This window comes from Patella vulgata, chromosome 2 (assembly GCF_932274485.2).
Source record: "Patella vulgata chromosome 2, xgPatVulg1.2, whole genome shotgun sequence".
NCBI lineage: Eukaryota > Metazoa > Mollusca > Gastropoda > Patellidae > Patella > Patella vulgata.
In genome coordinates, this window is record NC_065880.2 from 68,616,569 (window position 1) to 68,644,518 (window position 27,950).

At 33.3% G+C, this 27,950-nt stretch overlaps 1 protein-coding gene across 1 annotated transcript; it reads right to left on the bottom strand.

Moving 5' to 3' along the window:
* Positions 1 to 411: 411 nt before the first annotated feature.
* LOC126812578 (exportin-6) lies at positions 412 to 27,914 on the bottom strand. Its single transcript, XM_056098897.1, has 24 exons — positions 27,831 to 27,914; positions 26,905 to 26,995; positions 26,522 to 26,634; positions 25,552 to 25,749; positions 25,053 to 25,212; positions 24,707 to 24,841; positions 23,663 to 24,092; positions 21,293 to 21,419; positions 20,786 to 20,895; positions 20,132 to 20,240; positions 19,825 to 19,917; positions 19,344 to 19,573; positions 19,081 to 19,173; positions 18,680 to 18,830; positions 18,041 to 18,187; positions 16,212 to 16,401; positions 15,683 to 15,838; positions 14,193 to 14,307; positions 13,909 to 13,968; positions 13,476 to 13,587; positions 12,069 to 12,224; positions 11,008 to 11,106; positions 5,068 to 5,298; positions 412 to 4,606 (listed from the first exon to the last, which is right to left on the bottom strand). The coding sequence occupies exons 1-24, from the start codon at positions 27,831 to 27,833 to the stop codon at positions 4,505 to 4,507; spliced, it is 3,411 nt and encodes a 1,136-aa protein (XP_055954872.1). The 5' UTR covers positions 27,834 to 27,914; the 3' UTR covers positions 412 to 4,504.
* Between the last annotated feature and the right edge of the window lie 36 nt (positions 27,915 to 27,950).

A 27,950-nucleotide genomic window follows, 5' to 3' on the forward strand; every position in this document is an offset into this window, starting at 1 on the left:
GGGTTCCACCATAAACGGTGGATATTACGCAAATGAATTGTTCAAGTTGCTTGATCAAATCAAAGAAAAGTCCCAAGGCAAACTTTGCCACTACAATGCTCCAGTTCACACCGCCCTAGTAGCAGTTAGCCCAGCACAGTACTCTGGCTTCAAAGATCTCACTCATCCAGCCTATTCCCCAAATCTAGCTTCCTCTTTGATTTCTTCCCCAAACTCAAATCAAAGTATAGTCTCACATTTTGGCATTTGATTAACATACTTAATCTCATTGTTATCACTGTGTCTTGTGAAACCGGGATAAAACTATTTCTAGGTTGGTACATTCTCTTTAAATGTCACTAGGATTATATTAAATAAATAAATACAGAAATAACAGCAACAGTGTATATTAAATTTGATATTATTATTAAATATTTTAAAATATTTTTATATGCAGCAATATTATATAATTTATGTTCATGCATATCAACAATATAATATAACAAATATACTTAAAGCACTTTTCAAATAAACAATGGCAGAATATAATATTTATAATATTAATAGTATAGAATGTTTACATGTCAAATATCAAGGGAGTAGTTTTACATCCTTAAAGAATTGGATAAATGTACAATTCTGCCCTAAAGAAAAGATCTGGATGCTGGAAGAAGAGCAATTTACATAGAATTGGATTTGGATGCAATAACTTAAGTCCCTCATACTTTAAGAAAAGTTACTGATTCCCTGTCTACAGACCAAAATAGTAGCCACTCTTGAAGTCCCGAATTATTTTCATATCCAAAATATCTGCTAAAGTTCCATAATAAAGATTATTGGTAAATATATAAATCCATGACTAGATTCACACAATTTTATATAATGCCACATGATATACAATATTTATATTAAATATATCTATACTAGCAGGATACCCGGCTTCGCTCGGGGGTCATAACTCCGAAACCGGATGTGGTAGACTAACGCCACCTGGCCTATGTTACTCCCCGGTCCGAGCTACCTCTATACCCCAAATTTCAGACTCGGGGCAGACCTAGTGTAGCCGCCAACCCCGAACAGACCGGCTTCGCTCGGGGGTCATAACTCCGAAACCGGAAGTAGTAGACTAACGCCACCTGGCCTATGTTACTCCTCGGTCCGAGCTACCTCTATACCCCAAATTTCAGACTCGGGGCAGACTTAGTGTAGCCGCCAACCCCGAACAGACCGGCTTCGCTCGGGGGTCATAACTCCGAAACCGGAAGTGGTAGACTAACGCCACCTGGCCTATGTTACTCCCCGGTCCGAGCTACCCCTATACCCCAAATTTCAGACTCGGGGCAGACCTAGTGTAGCCGCCAACCCCGAACAGACCGGCTTCGGTCAGGGGGTCATAACTCCGAAACCGGAAGTGGTAGACTAACGCCACCTGGCCTATGTTACTCCCCGGTCCGAGCTACCCCTTTACCCCAAATTTCAGCCTCGGGGCAGACCTAGTGTAGCCGCCAACCCCGAACAGACAGACAGATACCCGGCTTCGCTCGGGGGTCATAACTCCGAAACCGGAAGTGGTAGACTAACGCCACCTGGCCTATGTTACTCCCCGGTCCGAGCTACCCCTATACCCCAAATTTCAGACTCGGGGCAGACCTAGTTTAGCCGCCAACCCCGAACAGACAGACAGACAGACAAACGACAGTCACAAATATATATATAGATAGATAATTATAAGATTTTAATTTTATAATATTATCAATATTTAATGTTACTCCTACTTTAAATATGACTTATATTTATTTCATGCTTGAACTCCTATTTACATATAACCATAATTAGAGAGAGAGAGAGAGAGAGAGAGAGAGAGAGATGGGGTTTTATGTCCACCTGACACAAACTAGGTTATTTTGGGACTAATATGGCTTGTTGATAGGGGTCTTTATCAGTGAGAATAGTAGGAAAACAATCTTTGTTGCTGAAAAGAACAACTCTTACCGCTTATGACTGGAAAATTCTATTCAATTTCAAATCTAACCAGCGGCTGCCAGGCAGGATACGCCCACATTTTGCAAAAGATGGATAGAGAACAAGCTAAAAACAAACGTGATTTTTTGTACGAGGGGCAATAATCCAGAAAGTTATGGTCTGAAATGTGCAAATATCAAAAGGGACAGAGATCTTTGGGATATAAAGATATCTTCTAAGTTTCATCAAAATCGGATAAAAATTGGGACCTCAAGAGGGTCCACAACCTTCGAATTACACACTTCTAAACAATTTGCGTACAAAGAGCGGCCATTTTGTCGAGCAGTTTCAGTTCGATTTTCCCGAAATAAGAATTCAACCTTCATTATGGTGGAATGGTGATGTATTTAAACGGTTTTTAAAATCGGAAAAAAATTGTGACCTCTAGAGAATCCGCAAGCTAAAAATGCGACTTTTCGAACAATCAAAAGGAACCAAGATCTTAGTGTGTAATGGTGATATATTCACACGTTTTTTTTTAAATTGGATAAAAATAGTGACCTCTACAGGGACCACAAGCTAAAAACGTGATTTTTTGTTCAATCAAGGGCCATAATTCAGGAAGTTATGATCCGATATAGACGAATATCGAAAGGAACCAATATCTTTTGGTTATAAACATGTATTTCAAGTTTCATTGAAATCGGATTAAAATTCGTCAATAGGCAGACGAAGTGACTTATCTTCCTACCGTAACCTATTGACGATAAGTCACTTCGTCTGCCTATTGACGAATTGTGACCCTCTAGAGTGTCCACAACCTTGATTTACCAGATGTTTACACTATTTGCATACGAGGGGCGGCCTTTTTGTCCGGCAGTTTTGGCCTGATTTTCACGAAATCTGAACTCAACAAACATTACGGAGTAACAGTGATATATTTGAATGTTTTTTTTTAAATCGAATAATAATTGTGACCTCTAGAGGGACCACAAGCTGAAAACGCGATTTTGCGTACAATCAGAGGACATAATTCAGGAAGTTGCAATCCGATATGCGCGAATATTGAAAGGAACCGAGATCTGTGGGTTATAAACATTCATTTCAAGTTTCATCAAAATCAGATGAAAATTGTGACCTCCAGAGGGTCCACAACCCTGATACACAATATTTTGACACTAATTGAGAACGAGGGGGCAGCCATTTTGTCCGTCAGTTTCGGTCCGATTTTTATGAAATTCGAACTCAACCACCCTTAGGGTGTAACGGTGATATATTGTAACGTTTTTTTTTTTTAAATCGGATAAAAATTGTGACCTCTATGGGGTCCACAAGCTAAAAACGCCATTTTTCGTACAATCAGGGGCCATAATTCATTAAGTTATGGTACGATATGTGCGAATATCGAAAGGAACCGATATCTGTGGGTTATAACCATACATTAAACCAAATCGGATAAAAACTGTGACCTCTACAGTGTTCACAAGCTAAAAACATGATTTTTCGTACAATCAAGGACCATAATCCACGAAGTTATAGTCTGATACATGCCAATATCGAAAGGAACCGAGAACTTAGGGTGATAAACCTATAACATTTTAAGTTTCATTGAAATCAGATAAAAATTGTGACCTGTAGAGTGTTCACAAACAATTGTGGACGGACGGACAGGGGGGATGACAATATACGTCCAGATGAAAATTGTGGGCGTATAAAAATACTGCAATTATAAGTAATAGATATAATAATGATAAAAGTGAAGAGTGTTGTGGTCTGCAGTTGTACCTACACTACACAAACTATAGCCCATTCCTTTTAATGATCAGTCATCTGCCAAACTTGCAGTAAACATGATAGAAGCTTTTTGCCATTTTATTTATTGTGAGCTGACTAATTACTATTAGTCCAAATATTGTTTGAATTGGTTGCATTATACAACTAATTGGGAACATACATGTATGTTTTAAGCACAAATTAATACACTCTCCAAGATACATGAAATTACAGACTTGTTATAAACAGCAAACTCTCAACAGATATACACATATTCATTTACTAATAAAATATTACAATAAGAAGGACAATCGCTTTTAAACACCAAGACACATTCTTATTGAGTATTACTTTATGAGAACTGTATTTCTGATACAAATAAAACAGGACACAACATTAATAGCACTATCATTAAATAGGTAAAACTAAAAACAAGTCATTGATCAGTGTGTTATATCAAGCTGTATATAAATTTTAGAGTAAAGCGATGGTTCACTAACCTGGATGCCCGTATTTCGATCCGGTTGTTTGCAGACAATGTTCCTCTGAAATTTTTGTGTGGTTTCTCCTTGTCAGAGGGACATGATAGAGGGCCAGGCAAGGAACAATGTTTAGTTGTTTGGAATGGGCAGAAAATTTTCGGCCATGTACATGCTGGTGGGCAAAATTTTCCTTATGCATGTGTAAATGTTTCTTTCATTAGTGGAGCCTGATATATGAATTCTGGGACTGCATCTTTAAACAGTGAATACTGATATTATGTTTAGTAAGTGTTGGATCTAGACTAGGTTCAGAATGTTACAGATCCGGCTGGTAAACAATTATTAACTAAGCGATAATATCTTACATCATTCACAAGTCTATGAACATTCTGGGTAAAAGTTGGTAAATCCTGAAAACAAAAATGAATAAGATAAAACTAGATTCAAAAACATAATTTTAGATGTCAAATTTCAATTGAAATAAATCTGTCACTAAATTACATTATATGGGTAAAATATTTTAATTTTGACATTCTAGTTATGGTGAGGATTTTAACTTGATGGGTATCATGCTCAGTGCAGAATAGGCTTACTAAATGTAAGAGATGAGGGAGAAATGGCACTTAACATCTACTTGACACCAATTAAGTCATTTTGGGACTAAATATGGTACCATTTTATTTCAATAATTTGATTATGTACAGCTGTCTTTGCACAATGGATGAACCTGGATTAAGTGCACAAGGTTAGGTAGGCGATCCTACTCTATGTTTTGTATAAACCCAGAATACACAAAAGCCCTTTTGATTTACACTTTACACCCCACTCTCTTATCAATCCTATAAAAAAAAAAAGATTGAAAGCGTCTTACCTTGTCTATCTTAAAGTTATGACTTAATATTGTTTTTTGATTAACATCTAGCCCATTACAAGTGTTTAAAAAGTGAGGCAGAAATCCTGTATAAAAGCCTTCAAAGTCGACAGAAGCCATATTATACACAGTTATAACTATTTCTTCTTGTAATAAATCGTGAGATTTAACAACTAATGTCTGTATTAACACATTTAAAAACTGGGATAACATCATCTCTTTAAATATTGACTGAAAAAAATAATAATTATAAAATAATAAATTTCAAACAGGGTTGGTGAGAGAGAGACATGGAGAGATTTCAATAATTCGCTTGCTAGGGGTCTTTAGCAGTGGGAGAAAACCCACGAGAAAGTACAACTGGCGAATCGAAACCCCGCCAGTTGACTCAATGACAGACCTCAAACAGGGTTTGTACTTAGTAGTAAATATAGTTACATTTGATAAAGGGTTGTATAACCAGAAACATTATAATGAATAAACCATCTGTTATTTCAACTTAAAATCTGTTTTATACTGTTGAGCAGGGATTTTTAAATATATATAATGTATTTTCCTTCAGCAGTGTTAGGTCATCTATTTACTGCTATAAAAGAGCATAGTCAGTATACTTATACCATTGTATCTATACATCAATAACATTATGACCAGGCACAATGGCCAGTCAGTTTTAATATCAATCAGGGTAGAAGCTAATTAGTTAAGTACTTAATCTATTATTGTTTATTTATGTTACTGTCTCTAGTGATAATCCTGAATAGTATATGTTTTGATGTCAACACTTGAGCTTATCTATTTATAGTTAGAATATAAAAAGGTTAATGTACATCAATAGGCAGTCATTAGGTCACCCGACTTAGTAGCAGCTACGTCGGTCATCCACTGTGCTGTAAGTGTACATTGTATGTATTGAATTATTGTCATTTGTAAGAGATAAGTTCCAGTAATTAAAAGATTGAAGAACGATTCCAGACTTATTAGTTATTGAAGACCTAGCGGTTATATATGGTGGAGATGCCGGGTAAGATCCTAGAAACCTTTCAACAAGCCAAGCGAGTAGCCAAACCCCAACCAAAGATGGAACCAGTGATCCCAAGTAAACTAGCGGAAATACTTAAGGTAATGGATTTATATTCAGAAGCACATCTGTGGAGATGTGAAAATGGAAATAATCATTTCTCAGTTACCTTGACATGGAAAAAAACAAATGCTCAAAAGGACAACCAAAAATCTTCTAGTAGAAAGACAAGAGATATTCTTAGATGCCAGAAGTTTAAAGAAAGATGTGCCTTACTCAATAAAGAGAATGCTTCAACTCACATTAATTCTCTGACTGTAGGTCCTGTTGAAAAAGGGACGTTGAATTCAACAAAAGACAGTGAGTCCCAAACGGAGCGCAGGAATACATCTGATAAAAATATTCAAGCAAAAACAATAGTGGCTGCAGCCACAACCCAGACCGTCATGAGGGGCATATTCAAACAAAATGGGAAACATGGACAGAAACAACACCACAACCTGATATGCTAATAGATCAAATTTTACAAAAAAGAAGAAGTAATCTATATGGTGAATTTGAGTATTTAATCAAATGGATAAATAAACCACATGCAGGAAATACATGGGTCTCAGAATATGATCTAGATGAGTATGGAAGATCATTGACTGAAGTAAACAAGCATAAGATTCCAGTACCGTTTCCAAAGCCAAAATGTGACACATATGAACTTTCAAAACCAGCTACCCAGACAGACATCAGAATGTGTGAATGTGATGAAAGTGTATATCCAAATGTAAAAGATACAGAGCACTTGCTCAATTTCAAGATCCAGAAACTTTTATACAGTATTTCCAGATTGAAAAACGTATATATAGAACTAGAACATTGATTGAGTGCTTCACTGAGTGGGAATGGATAGAGAAAGTAATTAAAGAAGATCCAGAATTTTATCAGAGAATGACACATTATAGAGTTCCGGTTCCAAGGATAGGTCTTAAGTTATGGAAACAAATTGCTAGATAATTGAACTGTAACAAGCCAACAGTGAGGCTGATGTCCCCCGCCGAAATAGGAAAATAATTAGAGGACACATATAAATTTATCACAAATTATCTTTTACAAAGTATTGAACAATCAAACAGTATATCTTTACTTATAGTCTAAGCATACAATGTTTTTGATGGAATAATTATAGCATATTAAGGGGAAAACATGCTCTATGCCTACAGATCTAGAGTTTGGTTGTATCAACGGGTCTATTTTCCATCTTGCTGCAAGTTGTGCAAAGTTCACTGTTTTCTTTCTGTCATTAAATGTCAATTCATTATTGCATACTACATATTTAATTAATTTATAATAGTTTCTTTTTCAATTTGTTTTTTCCATTTATTTGTTTATTTACCTTGCCTATATTCATTGTATTGGATTGTATTGGAATTGCTCAATTGATGCTTTTATCAATACCTGGTTATAATATTATGACATGTAATGTGGCAAGTTGAGTCGGGACATGTAGGCTATAATGTAACCTAAATGTATACATAAGTGGATTTCGTTTCATTTTTTTCGAAAATATTGTACAGATAAAAGAGGAGGAATTACAGGGGTAATACATTGGAAAGCTTCTTCAAGAACTAAAGCATAAACTATATAAACGAGCTTATAAAAAGGAAAAGTTTGTATAAAGACGTTTCGTTTGCACAACTGGGTGATGATAAATCACGTTTTGTCTTTCTAGCAGACGAGACAGACGGACGAACCCATTTTAATAGTTCCCTGCTTTCTTCGAAAGGCGGGGGACAATCAAAGTAGGAGAGTTATTGTTTTCCAAAGTCTCGACCAATCAAATTGCGTATCGCTCTGCTTACCCTGAGCAGAAAATGCTCATTATCAAACTTAGTCAAGGTATTACTGTAATGAAACTATACACCAAGTTTCATCAATCTCACTTAATTAGAACTAAAGTTATCGTGTCCCAAAGCATCAACCAATCAAATTGCTTATCTCTGCTTACCCTAAGCGGAAAATGCTCATCTTCGAACTCCATCAAGGCATTGACCTAATCAACACATACACCAAGTTTGAACATTCTAGCTCAATTAGGAAGAGAGTTATCGTGCCCCAAAGTAATCAACCAATCAAATTGCTTATCTCTGCTTACCCTAAGCGGAAAATGCTCATCTTCGAACTCCATCAAGGCATTGATCTAATAAACACATACACCAAGTTTGAACATTCTAGCTCAATTAAAAGTTATCGTGTCCCAAAGCATCAACCAATCAAATTGCTTATCTCTGCTTACCCTAAGCGGAAAATGCTCATCTTCGAACTCCATCAAGGCATTGACCTAATCAACACATACACCAAGTTTGAACATTCTAGCCCAATTAGGAAGAGAGTTATCGTGTCCCAAAGCATCAACCAATCAAATTGCTTATCTCTGCTTACCCTAAGCGGAAAATGCTCATCTTCGAACTCCATCAAGGCATTGACCTAATAAACACATACACCAAGTTTGAACATTCTAGCTCAATTAGGAAGAGAGTTATTGTGTCCCAAAAAGTGTGACGGACAGACAGACGTCCTGACAGACGGACGGACAGACGGACAGACAGACGGACAGACGGACGGACAGACGGACAGACAAACGGACGAACCCATTTTAATAGTCCCCTGCTTTCTTCGAAAGGCGGGGGACAAATACATGCAAACATGAATAATAGGGAATATTCTTGTGTTTCATTGCAGCAGTAGAGGGAAAATTGAAAATAAACAGTTTATGATAGTCTCTAATATTTTGTACATAATAATTTATTTTTATGAGTGTCGAGGTCGACACATCGTGAAGGGGAGGCATATATGACCAGGTACAATGGCCAGTCAGTTTTAATATCAATCAGGGTAGAAGCTAATTAGTTAAGTACTTAATCTATTATTGTTTATTTATGTTACTGTCTCTAGTGATAATCCTGAATAGTATATGTTTTGATGTCAACACTTGAGCTTATCTATTTATAGTTAGAATATAAAAAGGTTAATGTACATCAATAGGCAGTCATTAGGTCACCCTACTTAGTAGCAGCTACGTCGGTCATCCACTGTGCTGTAAGTGTACATTGTATGTATTGAATTATTGTCATTTGTAAGAGATAAGTTCCAGTAATTAAAAGATTGAAGAACCATTCCAGACTTATTAGTTATTGAAGACCTAGCGGTTATACTATCACGTGTTTATGACAATAATATTTCTTTCTACTGCTCATACATTATGCAATAATATAGACTTTAATAATATAGAATATTATAAGAGTAAGATAATACAATAGCATGAATCACTCCCCTTTGTTTCAGTAAGCTTATTCGTGAGTTACTTTCTTTTTTAGAATTTTGTTTATAGTCGTCTTTTTAAATCAAGAAATTCCTTTGTCAATACAGGACTGTACTGCATAGCTGAAGCTAACTATCGGGCTCCAAATCGATACACTTTATTTGATAGTTATCTTAGGCCATATTAAAAAAATCGCTACAAAAATTATTTATTTTGTCAAAAGAAATGAAATGAAATGGGGTTTAACGTGCTGCTGTTCTACTCTGACTATGGGAAAAATTTTGCCCAGACAGTGGCACTATGGCCTACTCTTATATCGAATTTCAACTGCTAAGGGATTTGTACTGTGCATGCCAATGTGTACACAGAACCTTGGTTTTTCATATCATCCAAACAACTATACAGCTGTCCTTGCTGTCCTACACCACTGACAAGGGGAAACCACACTGGAAAAGCCTGATGAACTTTCTCGGCCAACACCTGGAGCGAACCCATGACCTCCAGACTAGCAAGCCAGCATCTTACTTGGGCACCGTGGCTCCCTTTTGTCAAAGGATCATGTAGCTAAACGACTGACTTATCACAAGCATCATATATATATTTCAAGGCACTTCATTTATCTCATCATGTTGTTTATAGTAATATATAATTATCTAGGATAATTTTTAATTGTCAGTAACATTTATCTCATCATGTTGTTTATATTAATGTATAATTATCTAGTATAGTTTATAATTGTCAGTAACATTTATCTCATCATGTTGTTTATAGAAATGTATAATTATCTGGTATAACTTATAACTGTCAGTTAACATTTATCTCATCATGTTGTTTATTATAATGTATAATTATCTAGTATAGTTTATAAATGTCAGTAACATTTATCTCATCATGTTGTTTATAGTAATGTATAATTATCTAGTATAGTTTATAATTGTCAGTAACATTCATCTCATCATGTTGTTTATTATAATGTATAATTATCTAGTATAGTTTATAAATGTCAGTAACATTTATCTCATCATGTCGTTTATAGTAATGTATAATTATCTAGTATAGTTTATAATTGTCAGTAACATTTATCTCATCATGTTGTTTATAGTAATGTATAATTATCTAGTATAGTTTATAATTGTCAGTAACATTTATCTCATCATGTCATATTTAGTAATAATAATTATCTAGTATAGTTTATAATTGTCAGTAACATTTATCTCATCATATTGTTTATAGTAATGTATAATTATCTAGTATAATTTATAATTGTCAGTAACATTTTTCTCATCATGTCGTTTATAGTAATGTATAATTATCTAGTATAATTTATAATTGTCAGTAACATTGTTCTCATCATGTTGTTTATAGTTATGTATAATTATCCAGTATGATTTATGATTGTCAGTAACATTTATCAGTGTTGTGTACTTGATAAATGAGTCTACGCCACATTTCTTCATTCACTCAAATCTTTTTATGGATATATTTCCATTTTTAAGTAACGCAGGATTGTCTGAGAACTAGAATATTTTTTTTATATTGCCTTATGGCAAACAATATCTGTGTTTTTATTCAGTTCTATAGATCCTTTTCTAGTCTCATCCAAAATAGTTACCTTGTTATACAGCTTCCATTTAGCATTAAGAATTTCTAGAGATTCTAAATTCTGTTTAAATATTGTTATATCTGGTTGTAAGAAAGATTGACCATAAGCCTGAAAATATATATAAACATATACGGTACTATTATAATGTGAAACAAGAACATTGTTTGTGCCTTAAATTATAATAGTGTAAATACAAATTAATGTAAATAAGGGCAAAGATTTAAACTGTCATGTTGAAAACAAGGTGTCATTATCAGTATTATATACATGTTTTAATGCCCATACCATGACATCACAATGGCTATCTTGGTGGTAGATGTTCTTTATAAATTAGTCTATATTATTCATTGCGGGCTTATTCAAAAATTCAAGTCTATAATTTGATTTTCCTAGCCATTACAAATATATACTTTCTTATAACAACTAAATTACCTGATTAAAACCCAGTCAATAATTCATAATTTCTGCTGAATTTTATAAACCATTATTATCAATGGATAGTCTGAACAGGATATTTTTATATAAGGGGGAGGGGGGCAGTTATGGCAAAGTGGTAGACAATTATTGACTAGAATGTCCCAGGTTTAAAGAACCGCTCTAACAAGCCCGACGTGGAATCTGCTGGGCTGACATGGAAAGTGTTCCAATAGGGTCTACCAGTGTACACATTGGCATGCATGTAAAAGAACAATTGGCCATTGAAGAATTGATGGATAGACCACTGTCCAGGCAAAATTCTTCTTTTCGTAACTAATAAAATGAAAATGTTAGTCTCAAAATGACATATTGTGTTGATGAGACTCTAAACCTCATTTTATTCATTCTTTCTAGTTGTTCGTATGGAATAAAACCTGAGGTCCTGTGTACACATTGGTGCACACGTAAAAAAACCTTGACAGTTGGAATTTGAAATAATAGTAGGCTGTAGCACTGGCTGCCTGGGAAAAATTTCCTTCATAGTACACTGCACGGCATATGCCTGTCTTTATATAAGCCAGAAGTTAAATCCCATTTCATATCATTTATTCATTCATTCATTCCATATATAGAAATGTAACATATCAAATCACCTGCATAATGTTAATAAATTTATCACCATTTTCTATTTCTTCTGATTGTTTTTGTAGTTTTGAGATAACAGATCCTTTAAAGAAGTAGCGCCAGTTGTTGGCAATAATTTCATGGAGTAAAGTATATAACACCAATTTTATATCTGGTGATGGCCTCTGAAATAACAAAGATTAATAATGCAATTAAAGGAAAACTCACAGATGTATTTTAGTGAATAAAACTGGAAAAAAACTATGTAGGATTGGTAAGATTTTGTCAATAGAGTTAAAATGATTGAAGAAACCAATTAGATCTGAGTAACAACATAAATATGAGGAAGATATGATAGTCCTCTCCGAACAGAAATACATGTACATCAAACATGGGTAGAATAAAACATGAGTTTATTGCATGACGTTTTGGGACGAGTGGCACTTTATCAAATGCGCGACATTATTAGGGTGCCCCACCATAAATACATATCTCCTAATATCTCCAAGTATATATATAACAAGTCTTAACTTACCACCTCACATTTATAGTCCCTAAATAAACGGTTGTGTTGTATTTAGCAAGTTATAAGCATTTCAAATAATTAAAAAAATTAGACTGAAATAGTTGTCAAGCCGCATCCATTAAATCCAGGCATTTTTTAGTGCAAAATAGATTATCTGCCCTTGATATGAAAATAGTCCCTCTTAACCAGTCTACCGACTGTTTTCCAGTTGACTGACAGGCCGGGATAATCAAAATTATTTTCTACGAAACGTTACAGAAAGCTAAATCAATAAATCTAAGTTAGAAGCATGCACGTTAGGCAATTCAATGATTGTTTTCAGAACCTTGTAAAAACGAAAGGAAGATACTACTAGTATGCTATTCTTGCCTAATGAAGGAGCTTCAGAGATACTAATTTTACTAAACCAAAAGATGGTGCTCCTAACAGTATAATTCATAATATAGCAAATTAAGAGCTGCTGTAACAACGAATCGTTATGGAGAATCGTTAACAATAGACTTTTTACGGCTTTAATAGTCAATATATGTGTTGAAAATTTCATGTGCGATGGCCATTTATAACATCATTGACAATACCGCCCAGTATTCTCACACAGCGTGACTAGCCAGAAATCAGTTCGGGACTAGTCACTAAAGCATGCACATTCGCTGTGACTGTATCTTCAGTGGGGACTATATATATATCTTCAACATTAGATTTCTTTGGAGAGAGAGAGAGAGAGAGAGAGATATTTTTGTTTTTAATCCACTCAACACAAATTATGTCATTTTGGGACTTGTCACGTACAAGCGGCGAATTGAAACTGGTACTATCAGTGGATAGATCTGATCCATACATATAGTTATAATAACTTACTGGTACTATCAGTGGATAGATCTGATCCATACATATAGTTATAATAACTTACTGGTGCTATCAGTGGATAGATCTGATCCATACATATAGTTATAATCTGTGGAAGAAATGATTTAAACTGTGAACCTGGCTCTTGGACAATTAATGACAAAATCTTCAAAAATCTGCAAAAGATAAAATTGTTACATATCCCTTTTAGAGAAAGTCAATTGACTGTGAACATCTGTTGAGGTAGAATCCACTTTTATTAGCCGTGTGGGACACACCACAAATGTGTTTATTTAACTAATTAATATAGGTAGCTTTGTACATCATATAAGCAAACATTGATTGCAAATTGCCCTCTACAAAGAATCAGCTTTTCAATGTTAAACTATATAAATTTTTGAGTTCAAAATGTGACGAGCTGGCAAATGATCAACAGCATATGTTGGCATATATATATATATATATATATATATATATAAAGTGTCTTTTATATATACCTCTCTATAACACGAAATGCTGAAGAACTTTCTTGATTAATTGTCTGTGATAAATGTTCTCTGAAATCATAAAACATACAGCATTTATATTTAGTACTACAACTACTAATTTTTATATATTGTTTTCTTAATTATCCTTTAATTCACAAATTCTTACATGACTGTTAACTTGAAATCAATCCAAGCAAATGTTGTGTAACTATAAATGCACATTTTCTTTTAGAAATTGCCATGAAATATTTGCTATTTTCCAAAGATTTCATTATAATGTGTAAGAGACTTACTTAGTAAATAGATTGATAAATGTCTGTATAACTTGTTGTGTAAAGGGTACACCCATCTGTACACGAACACCTTGAAATAATGCTAGAAAAAAACTCATTATACTCTCTACCACACCTGTAATATAAAATCATTCAATATTAATTCTTCTAATATAGGCAATTTTATTACCAGCTTTCCAAACATTCCTTCTGGCATACAGAGGTACATAAGTCATTTTATTGTTTTTTTTTTTTAAAGCTAAATCAGATCAGATTTAATTGGACACCTAATGATTTGAATATTTTAGAAATGAATTATGTACACTTGCTCAGTACAGGGCTACATGTGTTACTGGTATTCAATATTGTACAGAAGAATTGACATTTGATCAGTCCAACAGCATAAAACAATTCTTGTTACTTACACAATATTATAATTTGTATGCATCGCGAGTTTCTGATATTTTACAAGACACTGACATCAATTTCATACAGATCAGATTATAATTTTGGTCATTTGAGCGTTCACAAGGGTTTTACAAACTGAAACAAGGGCAATAACTCCAGAAGTAATTTACATAAATTATTGAAATTAGAAAGGCTTCTCTGTTTTACCAATTTAAATAATACTATAAATGAATTTCATACAGATCTGATGATATCTTTTGTACAAAGTGAAACAAGGGCCATAACTCTAGAAGACATTACCAGAAATTGCATAAATTAAATAGGCTTCTTCGTTTCACTAATTTATATAATGCATATAAAATTCATACAGATCGGATGATAACTTTTGTTCTTAAGAGTGTTCACAACGTGCAACAAAGTGAAAAAGGGCCATTACTCCAGAAGATATTAACGGAAATTGACAAAATTTAAAGCTATTATGAATGTGTTTAATCAATTTATTCTGACACTGCACCCAGTTATTTAAAAGAACTCTTTGATTTCTATACTCCCCAGCGATCAAACCTTCATTCTTCAGGTGATCGTAGCATTTTAAGGATTCCTAAATATAATAAAATGTGGAATGATCTTCCAAAAACTCTTTGAGAGTCCTCTTTCATCCTGAGCTTTAAGACTAACTTAAAAACATATTCATTTCAAAAATGTTTTTGAACTGTTTTGTTGTGAATGCGCTTAGAAACACTCATGCGTAATGAAGCGCTATTTAAATCGAACAATAATAATTTAAATGATGCATATAAATTTTAAACATATGGTATCATAGGGCCTATAGTGAAACAAAGGTCATATAACTCTAGAAGTAATTAATGAAAATTACTGAAATTCAATAGAATTCTTTGTTTCACTAATTCAACTCATGAATATAAATTCCATACAGATCGGATGATAACTTGTGTCGTTAGAGCGTTCACATTTCCATGTGGGCGTATAAAAGATCAGATGCAGACAATAACTTTATAAATTATAGGCGATTAAATCAGAAAATAGCTTATATATGATAAAAATAAACTCTGCTTAGTATAATAAATCACTATGATATATACCTGTTTGTTGTATATAAACAGGAAATATAGTTAATGTTACATGTGTTACAGATTGTAACGACTGAAAACAGATCTTCTTACTCTTTACTACTTCACCAGCTATAGCTTCTATCCAATCTTCTAACATAGATAATGTCTGTTTTATCACTGGTACAGCTATACAATAAATATAAACAATTATAATCTTCTATCATAGATAATGTCTGTTTATTCACTGGTACAGCTATTTAAATAAATATAACTCTCATAGAAAATGTCTTGTTTTATCACTGTTAAATCTATACAATAAATATAAACAATTATAATCTTCTAACATTGAAAATATCTGTTTTATCATGGGTAAAGCTATACAAAAATATAAACCCAAACTAGGGATGAAACAGTCTTCAAAGAAGAATAATATGGGCGCTTCTACTTCTTTAATCCACACTCCCTGATAGATACTATTGATATTCAATTTCAATCCATCCTTTAGAGATAAAAATTCATCTATATTTGTCAAAGTGTAAAACAACGTAATATATCATACCTTTTTCTTGTAAAATCTTGTTTTCGGCTAATGTTCTAGTATCTTTAAGTTGTAGATATTCTAAAGTTAATTGATTAACTAAGTTTTGATGTATATTAGCTCTGTTATCCCAGTCTTGTTGAGAATCAGGTATATTTAACCAGGGTAATAATAAATAATGGGACAGTGATCTATATACTAATAACTGTACCTAAAATACAATACAAACCGATTACAATATACCTAAAATACAAATAGATTACAATGAACCTAAAATACAAATAGATTACATAACATACCATACAGATGTAGGTTACACTGCACTTTAAAAACAAATATATTACAATGTACCTAAAATAATATAGCTATGTTTTATTTAAAGAGAGATTCGTAACTTGACAACGGTTGGCTGTGATTTCTAAAATAATTTAACTATTTTTATTATGTAACATGACTGACAAAAGATGTGTATAGAAAGTTTCAGTTATCTCAAATGTTATCCAGTGTATATCCCAAGACTTCTTCTTCATGGAGTTTTATCAAATGGTTACATATGATGAATGCAATTAGTTATATGTAGTGACAGGTGTTATAAATATGACACATTATGTCAACTCCATCTTGAACAATCTGATTAAAATACAGATCTATATTTCGTTTCGTTTTTTTTATATACTTTGATGGACTTCACTACATGAAGATCTGTCCGTTTCTAGTGGAAGGTCGCGTCAGGTGTCATATGAGCAGCTTTGGACCCATCCTTGGTTACCCAGTGTACTCAATCCGTTCTACTCCACTATACCCTGGGTTAATCTATGGGGGAGACACGTTTTCAAGTTATCCGCCCTTGATGATTGTGCTATTTTTATCGACCAATCCCATAAATTGTTATTTGAAAAGGAAGTTTGCAAAGGGAAGTAACTCTAATCTGACAATGTTAGGAGTTGGCCTATTCAACCAATTACATATTATGTTAATGAAGACCAGACGTTCATATAATAACGTAGGGTCATTAGTTTTATTTAGAATCCTTCGTTCGTTACCGTAATTTTATGTCCACGTGATATCGTAGACGAGTTATTGTGAATCAAATAATTAGTATAAGTTCAATAATAATAAACATAACAGAATGACATATTTCAGACAAAAAACGAATAGTAATAATAATAACAAAAGTCAAACATATAGATGTTATACACATTTGAAATCAACAACACATACTACAGATTTTGATAATACTATTAAATATAAATAAATTATAAATATATACATTATTTACATAAATCATTCAGTAAAGGGACATGAATATGGTTATCTACTGTTATAAAAACGAAGGCGAAACGATCAGTTTGTAAACTGTTTTCTTATTGGTTCGTAGACTGTAGCTACATTCTACGCCAGGACAGATAATTTGAAATCGTGGAAACCCTATGGATTAACCCAGGGTAAAGTGGAGTAGAACGGAATGAGTACACTGGGTAACCGAGGATGCTTTTGACCCTATGACATCAGACATGTGATTAACCAATTAGTGTTGATGTTTTAAGTGGGTATTTGCTTTGCTTTGTTTTTGCTGCGAATGTCTACCCATAATTCTGTGAAACAACAGACAATTTGATTGGCTAATCCCTCACATTGTAGTGAAACGAAATTTTGAACTATAAAAAAAATGAAATAGGAGATCTTTTACCACTTTCGATTTGAGTTCACATCACTAACAAATGTTGTGTTATGCAAACTGCAACTATAATCATAGGAAGAAAACCAAATAGTTTCAGAGATAAAATAGTAAAAGAGATTTTTGAAAACAAAAATCTTTAAATAGAAAAATGCAGAAAATCATTACTTACGTCTTGTGAAAGTTGAGAAAAAGAACCTTGACCAGCAGCAGTATATAATGTTGTCATACAAGGTACTTGTAGTAAAAAACATGGACGGACAGTAGTTGTTATAGATAATAACAGATGGGCGGCAGAATGCACTATTTTCTCAGGTATCTAAAGAAATGTGTCAAAATCAATATTATTAGAAATGAAATGAAATGGGGATTAACTTCCTACTGTTCTGAGCCAAACTGGGCTAATGAAAACGGACATACGCCATACAGTGTGCTGTGAGGGACATTTTGCCCGGACAGCGGCAATACGACCTACTCTTACACTGAATTCCAACTGTCAAGGGATCTTTTTACGTGCATGCCAATGTGTACACAGGATCTCAGTTTTTCACCTCATCCGAATAACTAGACAGCTGTAGTTCTATGGCCCTCCGTTCTGCATCACTGACAAGGTGAAACCACGCCAGAAAATCAGGATGAAATTTCTCGGCCAATGCATGGATCGAACAACCGAGCTCCAGGCTAGCAAGCCAGCGTCTTACCAACTTAGCCACCGTGACCTCCCAAAATTATTAGAAACATGGCACTTAAATGTGAACAGGATAAGTTGAAAATAAGCATAAGTTAAATGAGCAGACATTAAATAACCTACCTGTTTATTAATCATAGAACAGACGGATGTCAGGATTGTATTTATCACATTATAAAATGGCTGATTACGCTCTTGCAGCTTCTGTGTTTGAACGTAAAATTGAACTAACCAATGGGAGTAGGCTTTAGTGGCTGCTAGTGCTTGAGCATGTCTGAAATAGAAAGTGCAAAGAAAAAACAATGAGAGTTACATTTAAAATGGTTTTAGACCATGATAACAATAATGAAAACAAAAATTGAGAATAGGACAACTAGGGATAGGGATCAAAACATTATAAGCATGTGAAAAAAAGTTTTAATTACAAAATCAGGGCAAAAGACCTCATTAGAATATTTTTACTACCTGTTGAACCACAGTTAAAAAAAAAACCAAACTGTTCTATTTGTATAATATATACATACACTTGTATAAAATCAGGTTGTAATACTGTCTGTGCTGTAGATTCCACATCAAATAGTTTATTATTACTACCTACAGCTGATGCTGATATTAATCTATGAAATACAATATTATACACATTAATAATCATAACTCTTGTTTAAATATCTAATACATGTATACTCATTCACAAATCATATCATTATCATATCATTATTAAAGGATATTATTATGCTTTTTAGGCTGTGATGCATTTGTATAACAATAATTATAGTATTTATATTACCTCTCTACTAAGCTTTGTGATATAGATGAACGTTCGGCAAATTTTTCTCCTATAAAATGTTCGGCAAGACGACCTGATGCTTGAAATAATGAGGAGAGATCTCGTAGGGTACAGTGTAAACGTCGACATTCATTCTCTCCAGTTATAGTTAATCTTCTACCTTGGTTACCATTGGTCACAAACTGACCTAATTCAGCGTAGATTGTTACAGCTTCATTAAATGGTTCCCACTGTAATCAAAAATAGGATCATATTAGTAAGTGCAGGGGGACCACACCACAAACAAACAATTGCACTAGAAAAATCTATGGACAGGACACAAATGTACATATCAGATCAAGTGAATGGATCCGGGGCTTAGCCGTAAACATCCACTGTGCTGTAGTGATAGTGTTTAGTGCAAGATTTAGCTTGCCATAGCTTTAAGTGAAGTTCTTTTAATAAACACCATAACTGTTACTACAGTACAAAGATTACTTACAATAAGTTGAAAAGTTTCTGCTGGAAGTAGTTCAGCCACTTTAGCTACAACTTCTAAGGAATGACGTAAAAACTGTTGCCACTCAGTTTCAGACTTGAAAAAGAAAATATTTATAAGTTTTGTTACAAAAGGATGGATATGAACCTATAAATAAATTAAAATATTATCAATTTTTTATAGAATCTGGAGGTAAATATATTAGAGGGGGATATGAGACACTACTGAGGATTGTAAAAATGCTGATTTTAACTATTAAGTGTATAAATCAACTTTATCTATTTTATCATAAATTGCGCAAAATACATACATTATCATCTAAAATATCATCATCTAATTCCTCTAATTGTGATTGGTTATAACGGAACTGTAATTTCTGTAATATATGGGACACTAGTGATGTCAGAGCTGCTTTGTATCTGTCAAATATAAATACAGATATGTTATGAATAGTTTTCTAGTGGACAATGTAGTCCAAACTGCCCAAAAAAACATAAAACAGAATAAACAATAGTAGACTACATTACTTGCAACAAAATTCCACATTGGCTTTTATTCAAAAGATAAGTTGCTAGGCAACGAAACATATGCCTGTCTCTTTGAATTCGCCCAAACATTCCTAATAGGTTTTCGTAAATTTGTTCTTTAGCAGTTAATGGAAACATTTACAAAATCAAGAGTAACAACCCATTAAGTCATTATCAGAAATAATTAAAATTTGATTGGTTTCCTGTTGCTAACATTTATTATACAAATTAATATGCTTCTTCGGTTCTTCCCTCTCATGAACATAATACTGTGTATAAATTACGTGTCAAGCGTCCACAAGGTTTTCAATTTGTAATTTTTGGAAATTGTTGAAAATTACTTGTAAGTGATGGCCTGACGGACAGACATGGGTAACAACAACATATCACATATCAATGAATTTGGGCATTATCATGATGAATATACATGAACGTACCTGCCTATAACAGATTCCTCGTCAGATGACCTTTCGCCTAATTTAGTTACTAGAAAGTCTAGAAATGTATTCCATATATCTAAACAATGATAATATCCTTCATGACTTGGCTGAAATAAAATATAAATACATGTAACTCAAGTTTACCTTATAATTCATACAATTGATAATACTTTAAGAATCAGTCAAAAAAATTAACATTTACTTGTTTTTCCATCTGTTTATTTCAGGAGGTCATCTATACCTTAAGCTTATTGAGCAAGAGTACACCAAAGCACAAGAAAGTGCTATATAATATATTTCAATTTTAAAACAATACATAAAATTTGGGTTGAATTTGGGGGCTTTCTTTGAGTAGAATATATTTTGGCTGTCAAAAAATAATGTAACATAATTAATATACCACTGATTTCTCTTCTTGAATTGATCACAACTAACTTACGACTATCCATTAAAATCAATATTTACTATATATAGCAACACTAGAATACAAAATTTCATACTAACCTGTCTAAAGGTATACTTAAATAGTAGGGATAGAAACTCAAGAATAGGAAACTTGGAATTGTTTTCAAACCTTCGTAAATGCACACTAACAAATAACTGCAAAAAATCGGTAAATTTTTCTACATAACTGAAACAAAAGGTAAAGAAAGATAAAATATGTTAGAACTGATAATGTAGACTGTAAAAAATTCACGACTTAATCTACCTCATGCTACATTGATAAAGCATGATTTAATCTACCGAATGCCAGATTAGTAAATTATGACAATCTACCGAATGCCAGTTAAACATGACTTAAACTACCTCTTGCCAGATTTTTAAATCATGTATTACTTCCTGAATATCATAGTTGTACTATACAATAACCAGCGGTTGCCAGGAAAGATACGCCCACATTTTGCAAGAGATGGATAGAGAACGAGCTAAAAACAAAAGCGATATTTCGTACAATCCGGGCCCATAATCCAGAAAGTTATGGTCTGAAGTGCACAAATAGGAAAAAGGACTGAGACCTTTGGGATATAAACATATATTTTAAGTTTCATCAAAATCAGATAAAATTGTGAACTCTAGAGGGTCCACAACCTTCGTATTACATACTTTTACACAATTTGAGTCAAAGAGCGGCCATTCAGTCGGGCAGTTTTGTTTCGATTTTCCTGAAATTCGAATTCAACCTTCATTGTGGTGGAATGATGATATATTTAAACGTTTTTTAAAATCGGATAAAAAATTGTAGCCTCTGGAGAATCCGCAAGCTAAAAAACATGATTTTTTGTACAATCAGGGGCCATAATCCAGGAAGTTACAGTCTGATATGCGCAAATAGTGAAAGGAACCAAGATCTTTGGGACATAAACATATATTTTAAGTTTCATCAAAATCTGATAACAATTTTGACTTCTAGCGGGTCCACAATCTTGGTATGACATACTTTTACACTATCTGCGTACAAGGAACCACCATTCTGTCAGGCTGTTTTGGACCGATTTTCACGAAATTGGAACTCAACCATCATTAGGGTGTAACGGTGATAAATTTAAACGTTTTTTAAGATTGGATAAAAATTGTGACCTCTAGAGGGTCCACAAGATAAAAGCGTGATTTTCCGTACAACCAGGGGCCATAATCCAGGAAGTTACGGTCCGATATGTGCAACTATCAAAAGGAACCACTAACTTGGGATTATAAACATACATTTCAAGTTTCATCACAATTGGATAGAAATTGTGACTTCTAGAGTGTCCACAACCTTGATATACCATAATACGTTTACATTATTTGCGTACGAGGGGCAGCCATTTTGTCCGGCAGTTTTGGTCCGATTTTCACGAAATTCGAACACAACCAACATTACAGTGTAACGGTGATCTATTTGAACGTTTGTTTAAATCGGATAATAATTGTGACCTCTAGAAAGACCACAAGCTTAAAATGTGATTTTTCTTACAATCAAGGAGCATAATTAAGGAAGCTACGATCCAAAATGCGTGAATATCGAAAAGAACCACGATGTTTGAGTTATAAACATGTATTTCAAGTTTCATCGGATCAAAATTGTGAGATCTAGAGGGTCCACAACCTTGACATACCATAATATGTTTTTTACTATTCGCATACGAGGGGGGGCCCCATTGTCCGTCCGTTATGGTCCAATTTTCACGGAATTCGAACACAATCGACATTACAGTGTAACAGTAATTTTTTTTTTTTTTTTTTTAAATTGGATAATAATTATGACCTCTAAAAGGACCACAAGCTTAAAATATGATTTTTTGTACAATCAGTGGATATAATTCAGGGAGTTACGATCCGATAAACGCTAATATCGAAAGGAACCAAGATCTTTGGGTTATAAACATGCATTTTACGTATCATAAAAATCAGATGAAAATTATGACCTATAGAGTGTCCAAAAGCTAAAAATGTGATTTTTCGTACAATCAGGGGCCATAATCCATGAAGTTATAAGGTCCGATACATGCCAATATCGAAAGAAACCAAGATCTTTGGGAAATAGACCTATATCTCAAGTTTCGTCAAAATCAGATAAAAAATGGGACCTGTAGTGTGTCCACAAACAAATGTTATGGTCCGATACATGCCAATATCGAAAGGAACCAAGATCTTTTGGAGATAGACCTATATTTTAAGTTTCGTCAAAATCGGATAAAAATTGTGACCTGTAGTGTGTCCTCAAACAAATGTGAATGGACACACAGGCGGATGGACGGGGGCGATCACAATATACGTCCATACATTGTATGAAAATGTGGGCATATAAATAATATGCATTTTATTCATTAAAACTTTACTAGTTCATATAGTTTGGAATTTTAATAGAATTAGAGAAATTATAATTAACCATACCTTTCATCCGATTCCTCTAATCGATTACCACTAGAATTACTTGTACTATCTTTTGTTAATTTCTGTAATAACGAAAATGTCTGCTGGAACATTTGCACTAGGAAATCCTCAAATTCTTGAGGTACACAGTTTTTGGCTAACAGTTCATTGATGCAGTTCATGGCCAATACACCTAAAAACTGGGTATTACCACTAAAGGAAGAATTGGGACTCGAGGCACGAACATTTCTCACTTCACATCCAAATCCCGCAAAATGGAAGATGGTGCTTAAAAGTTGTGGTGTGATGGTTGTGGATAGAGGAATCCAACTAAAAAAGTGAGCTAAACAGTTTAAAACTAGTGAACACAATTGTTTAGATTCGTCATCTAATGGTGGTAAGGCTTCAAGTTGTACACCTCTACCAGGACTTTTAAACATACTGGACATATCTAAAAATATTAAATACATTAAATTAAAGTAAAGCACAATCAATCCAAACCAGTAGTCAAATACATATCTACCAGATGAGAAAGTTACCTAGGGCTTTCCAGCGTAATTCACTCTTGTCAATGGTATACGAAGGGTAGGGCAGGATGGCAAGAAACTGTGTCTAGTTATTAGGATGGGGGAAAAAAACCCTAATGACGTTCTGTGTACACAGTGGCTTGCACATACAGTAAAAGAATGCTTTGAATGCCCACCGTATGCCTGTCTTCATTAGCCCAGTTTTTGCAGAAAAGTAGGATATTAAACATTTCAGTTTATTTTCTTCCTCAATACAATAATCAGAAGTGATATATAGATGATAGACAGAGAAGATTTTGATAACAGTGGTGTCATTTGTCTGGTAAATAGTGTCTTAAAAACCACCCATAATAGACAAGAGTAGGATACAGCATTAATTTTAATATGCATTTATGTGAATATCTACCAGGTCACATTAATTTTATACACATTTATTTAGATTCACTTCCAGGTGGCATCAATTTAAATACCCATTTACGTTCAACTCTAATATTACAATACATGTATCTTTATGATCATTTTTTTGTCAAATACCTACCAGATCTCGATGGAGATGTTGAAAATAATAAAAGTGAAGATTTACGATGAGAAGTACTTTCACCATGTGTGGGTGAGGGTGGTGGAGTTGCTGCTACCAAGTGACGATTTTTCTCAAGAACTGATTCTAAGATACCTGTAAAATATATCTCACAAAATAATCTTCTGCACAGGACAGTACTAACCAAACTGAGAAGCTTTATCAAAATTGACTTGCCTCGTTTTCAAAGTAATATAGATATTAACAATATTTTGAAATGTTTAAAATTAAAATGTTAGTAGAGGCCACATGAATCCTCTGGAATAATCATGTTGTTATATATAAGCAAACACAATAGATAACTCACTATTTAATAGACCAAGAACAGTTGGTACTTGTAATAATAACAGTCTATGTAATTCTTCCTTTCTAGCCATACTTAAATCTTCTCTTGGTGCTGCTAGTTCTTCTGATGATGTTTGTAATAATAATACACCTAATGTTACTGTTTCTGTTTGTTGTACTAACTATATATATATAATATAAACAATATGCTATCAACATAACTATACAGACTTATTTAACAAAAACAGTGTTACCTGGAGGATATATACCATAGACAGGTATGAAATTATTATGTTCATTTGCATAAGACATATAATTACCATTGACTTGTTGGATCATTAATATAATACCAGTATATCTATAAAACAATATTCTCTATGCAAGTTCCTGCTACTAAATTATTGCTTATCCATAATACAAACCATTACATGCTTTTTTCACTATTATCCGCTTTTATTCGTATTTCAAGTAATAATAAATTAAGTATTCAAACTGCTCAAAGGAATGATGTAGCTGCTAACCTGTAGTATGCTTGGGAAAAAATCAGGATAAAAATGAGGCCAGTCAATTCTACCAATATCAACAACTAGTTTTACAAGTTTATTCCTTATGTAAGAAGGAACAATTGAGTGTTGTTCTAACAAGAAACGGTTTAAAGTATTCCTTAGTTCCATTTTATCACTACCATCAAATCCCAACCATTGTCTGTTTACTGCATTCTGAAAAATAGATGTGCATCTTCACATTATATTTAATTATAACTAAATTACAATAATGTTTTGTTGAAGATACATCATGTAAGAGTTAGATAAAGAACTGGCCGTAATTGCTATAATAGTTAAACAAAAATAGATAATGCAAAATGAATAAATTAAAAATTTCATTCAAATTACTCTATTCTGAACAAAGTTATCAATATTTGTAGTTTTGACAAGATATGTGCATTGATTGTTTATTGTCGTAAACACGGTGGTGGTTATTTGGGGCTTACTCTCACTTCTCCATTTTTAAATTAAATCATTAAATGGCTGACCCATTTTATTCTACTTAAAATCGGAGCCATCCGATGGCATTGAGAGATGATTATGGTATTGTCGTGTTAATAAATGTCTAATTAATAATTCATATAACATTTAAGGCCTAAAGACAGACCTGAAATAATGCCTCTTTATGTGGATCGTTAAAAACTTTCATTCATGAACTGCAGCCTAGTACATACCTTTTGGTTTGTTAGGCAATAATTGTATTTAAAAGACTGTTGCTAATGGTAAGTCAGTATTATAGACTGACAGTTGGTCTGCCGATAGAAAAAAATCCTTGGTGTATTCCATCTTTTATCCCATATATTCATGTTTCAAATTAAATATCCAATGTGAGTGATATCATTAATATGATCTAAATGATTATTTAAAAACAGACAAATATTTTTCTACTGTGCTCTTTATCGAAAAATATTGATATACAGTTATCTTGTATTTTTGCAATACTAACCTCAAGTAAACTCAGACAAAACATGATAACATATTCATTCTGTGTTTTTGACATAAAATATAGACAATGCTTCCACGATTCCTTTGTCTGTCCGAAGTTATTCAACAAGGCTTCTGAAATACAAACAAACATTAAATTTCAAAAATATTAAAAAGTTAAATTAAAAAAAATTTCATAGAATCAAATCACATTCTAAACCATTCCATGTAGATTATGTATAGGCTAACCTAAAATATTTTTAAAATGTTTCTGAGAAAATAGGTAGCTGCCATGCCTGAGCCAATCAAAGCTCTCAAAGACTTTGGAATATAGAAGGCCCCCATACCTTATAATTCATTGTATGCTATATAAAAGATGTATATCTAAAGACATAATCAATTTACCAATTTCTCTCTTTCTTTCATTACTTGTTCTACCATCAAAGAATTCTGTCATTAATGCTTCTAAAGCTCTTAGTGAACTTTCATCTGATGCCTGAAATCATTTCATTAATTGTCATGATTTGATATATATACATGTATCAGAATAAAAAAGTAATTAACTAGACATATTTTTAACGTTTTATGTACAGACACCATTTGCTGATTTGAGTTTTGATATTTAAATGTTAATGTCTCATCAAACCCAATTCTTTTGAGACGAAAAAATCGTAAATTTCATTTATATGGTTAGGCCTTCTTTGCATTACTTCATACTTTTCTGTGATTTCATACTTTTACGTGCACACCAATGTATGGTGGGCCACAATTTTATATCTCAACTACAAGACATTAATAGGCCTACTTAAAAATTTTCATCTCTCCGTGGGTAGTCGTAACTTTCCATCAATAAACAATCTGTGATGTCCTTTTGTTCATAGAAATACAGACTAGAATATGAGTAGAAGGTCTAAAATGATGTCACAGATTGTTTATTGATGGAAAGTTAGGACTACTCACAGAGAAACTCAGAAAGGTGGAAATTACTAAAAAATCTGACTAAAGTTGAAATTTACATGTTGCAGCAGGTAATATTGAAATTCGGGTTCGTCGAAAGGATATGTTGACATAATTACTTGCATTATTTTAAAAAAAGTTTGAAGCTTTTCCGGTGACCTTTAGGTATCCAAAATGCTTCTCAACTTAATCATATCTGATATCGTCTCTCCCCACCCTTGAGTGTTGAGGCCTTGACAGTTGTCTGAGTTGACTCAAACCCATTATTTGTGTGAGCATTTCTTGTAAACAAGCCCAAATCAATCTAATTACGTTATTTTGGGATTGGTATAAAAAAAATGACAAATTGTGCAGATATCATAATACTAAATTACCATTATTCTGTTATTTTACTAAAGATATTGTGATTTTATAGATTTAGCAAAAGTCACATTTTCTCTGAACGGCCATAATGGAAATTGAATTGTGGGATGTTTTTCTCAAAATTCTGACAG

Excerpts from the sequence above, each read along its gene's own strand:
- LOC126812578 (XM_056098897.1), bottom strand. Across the intron at positions 19,918-20,131 it reads ATGATATTTTAGATGATAAT|TCTGAAACTGAGTGGCAACA; the intron begins GTATGTATTTTG and ends TTCTTTTTCAAG. Across the intron at positions 18,188-18,679 it reads GTTCTATGATTAATAAACAG|ATACCTGAGAAAATAGTGCA; the intron begins GTAGGTTATTTA and ends ACATTTCTTTAG.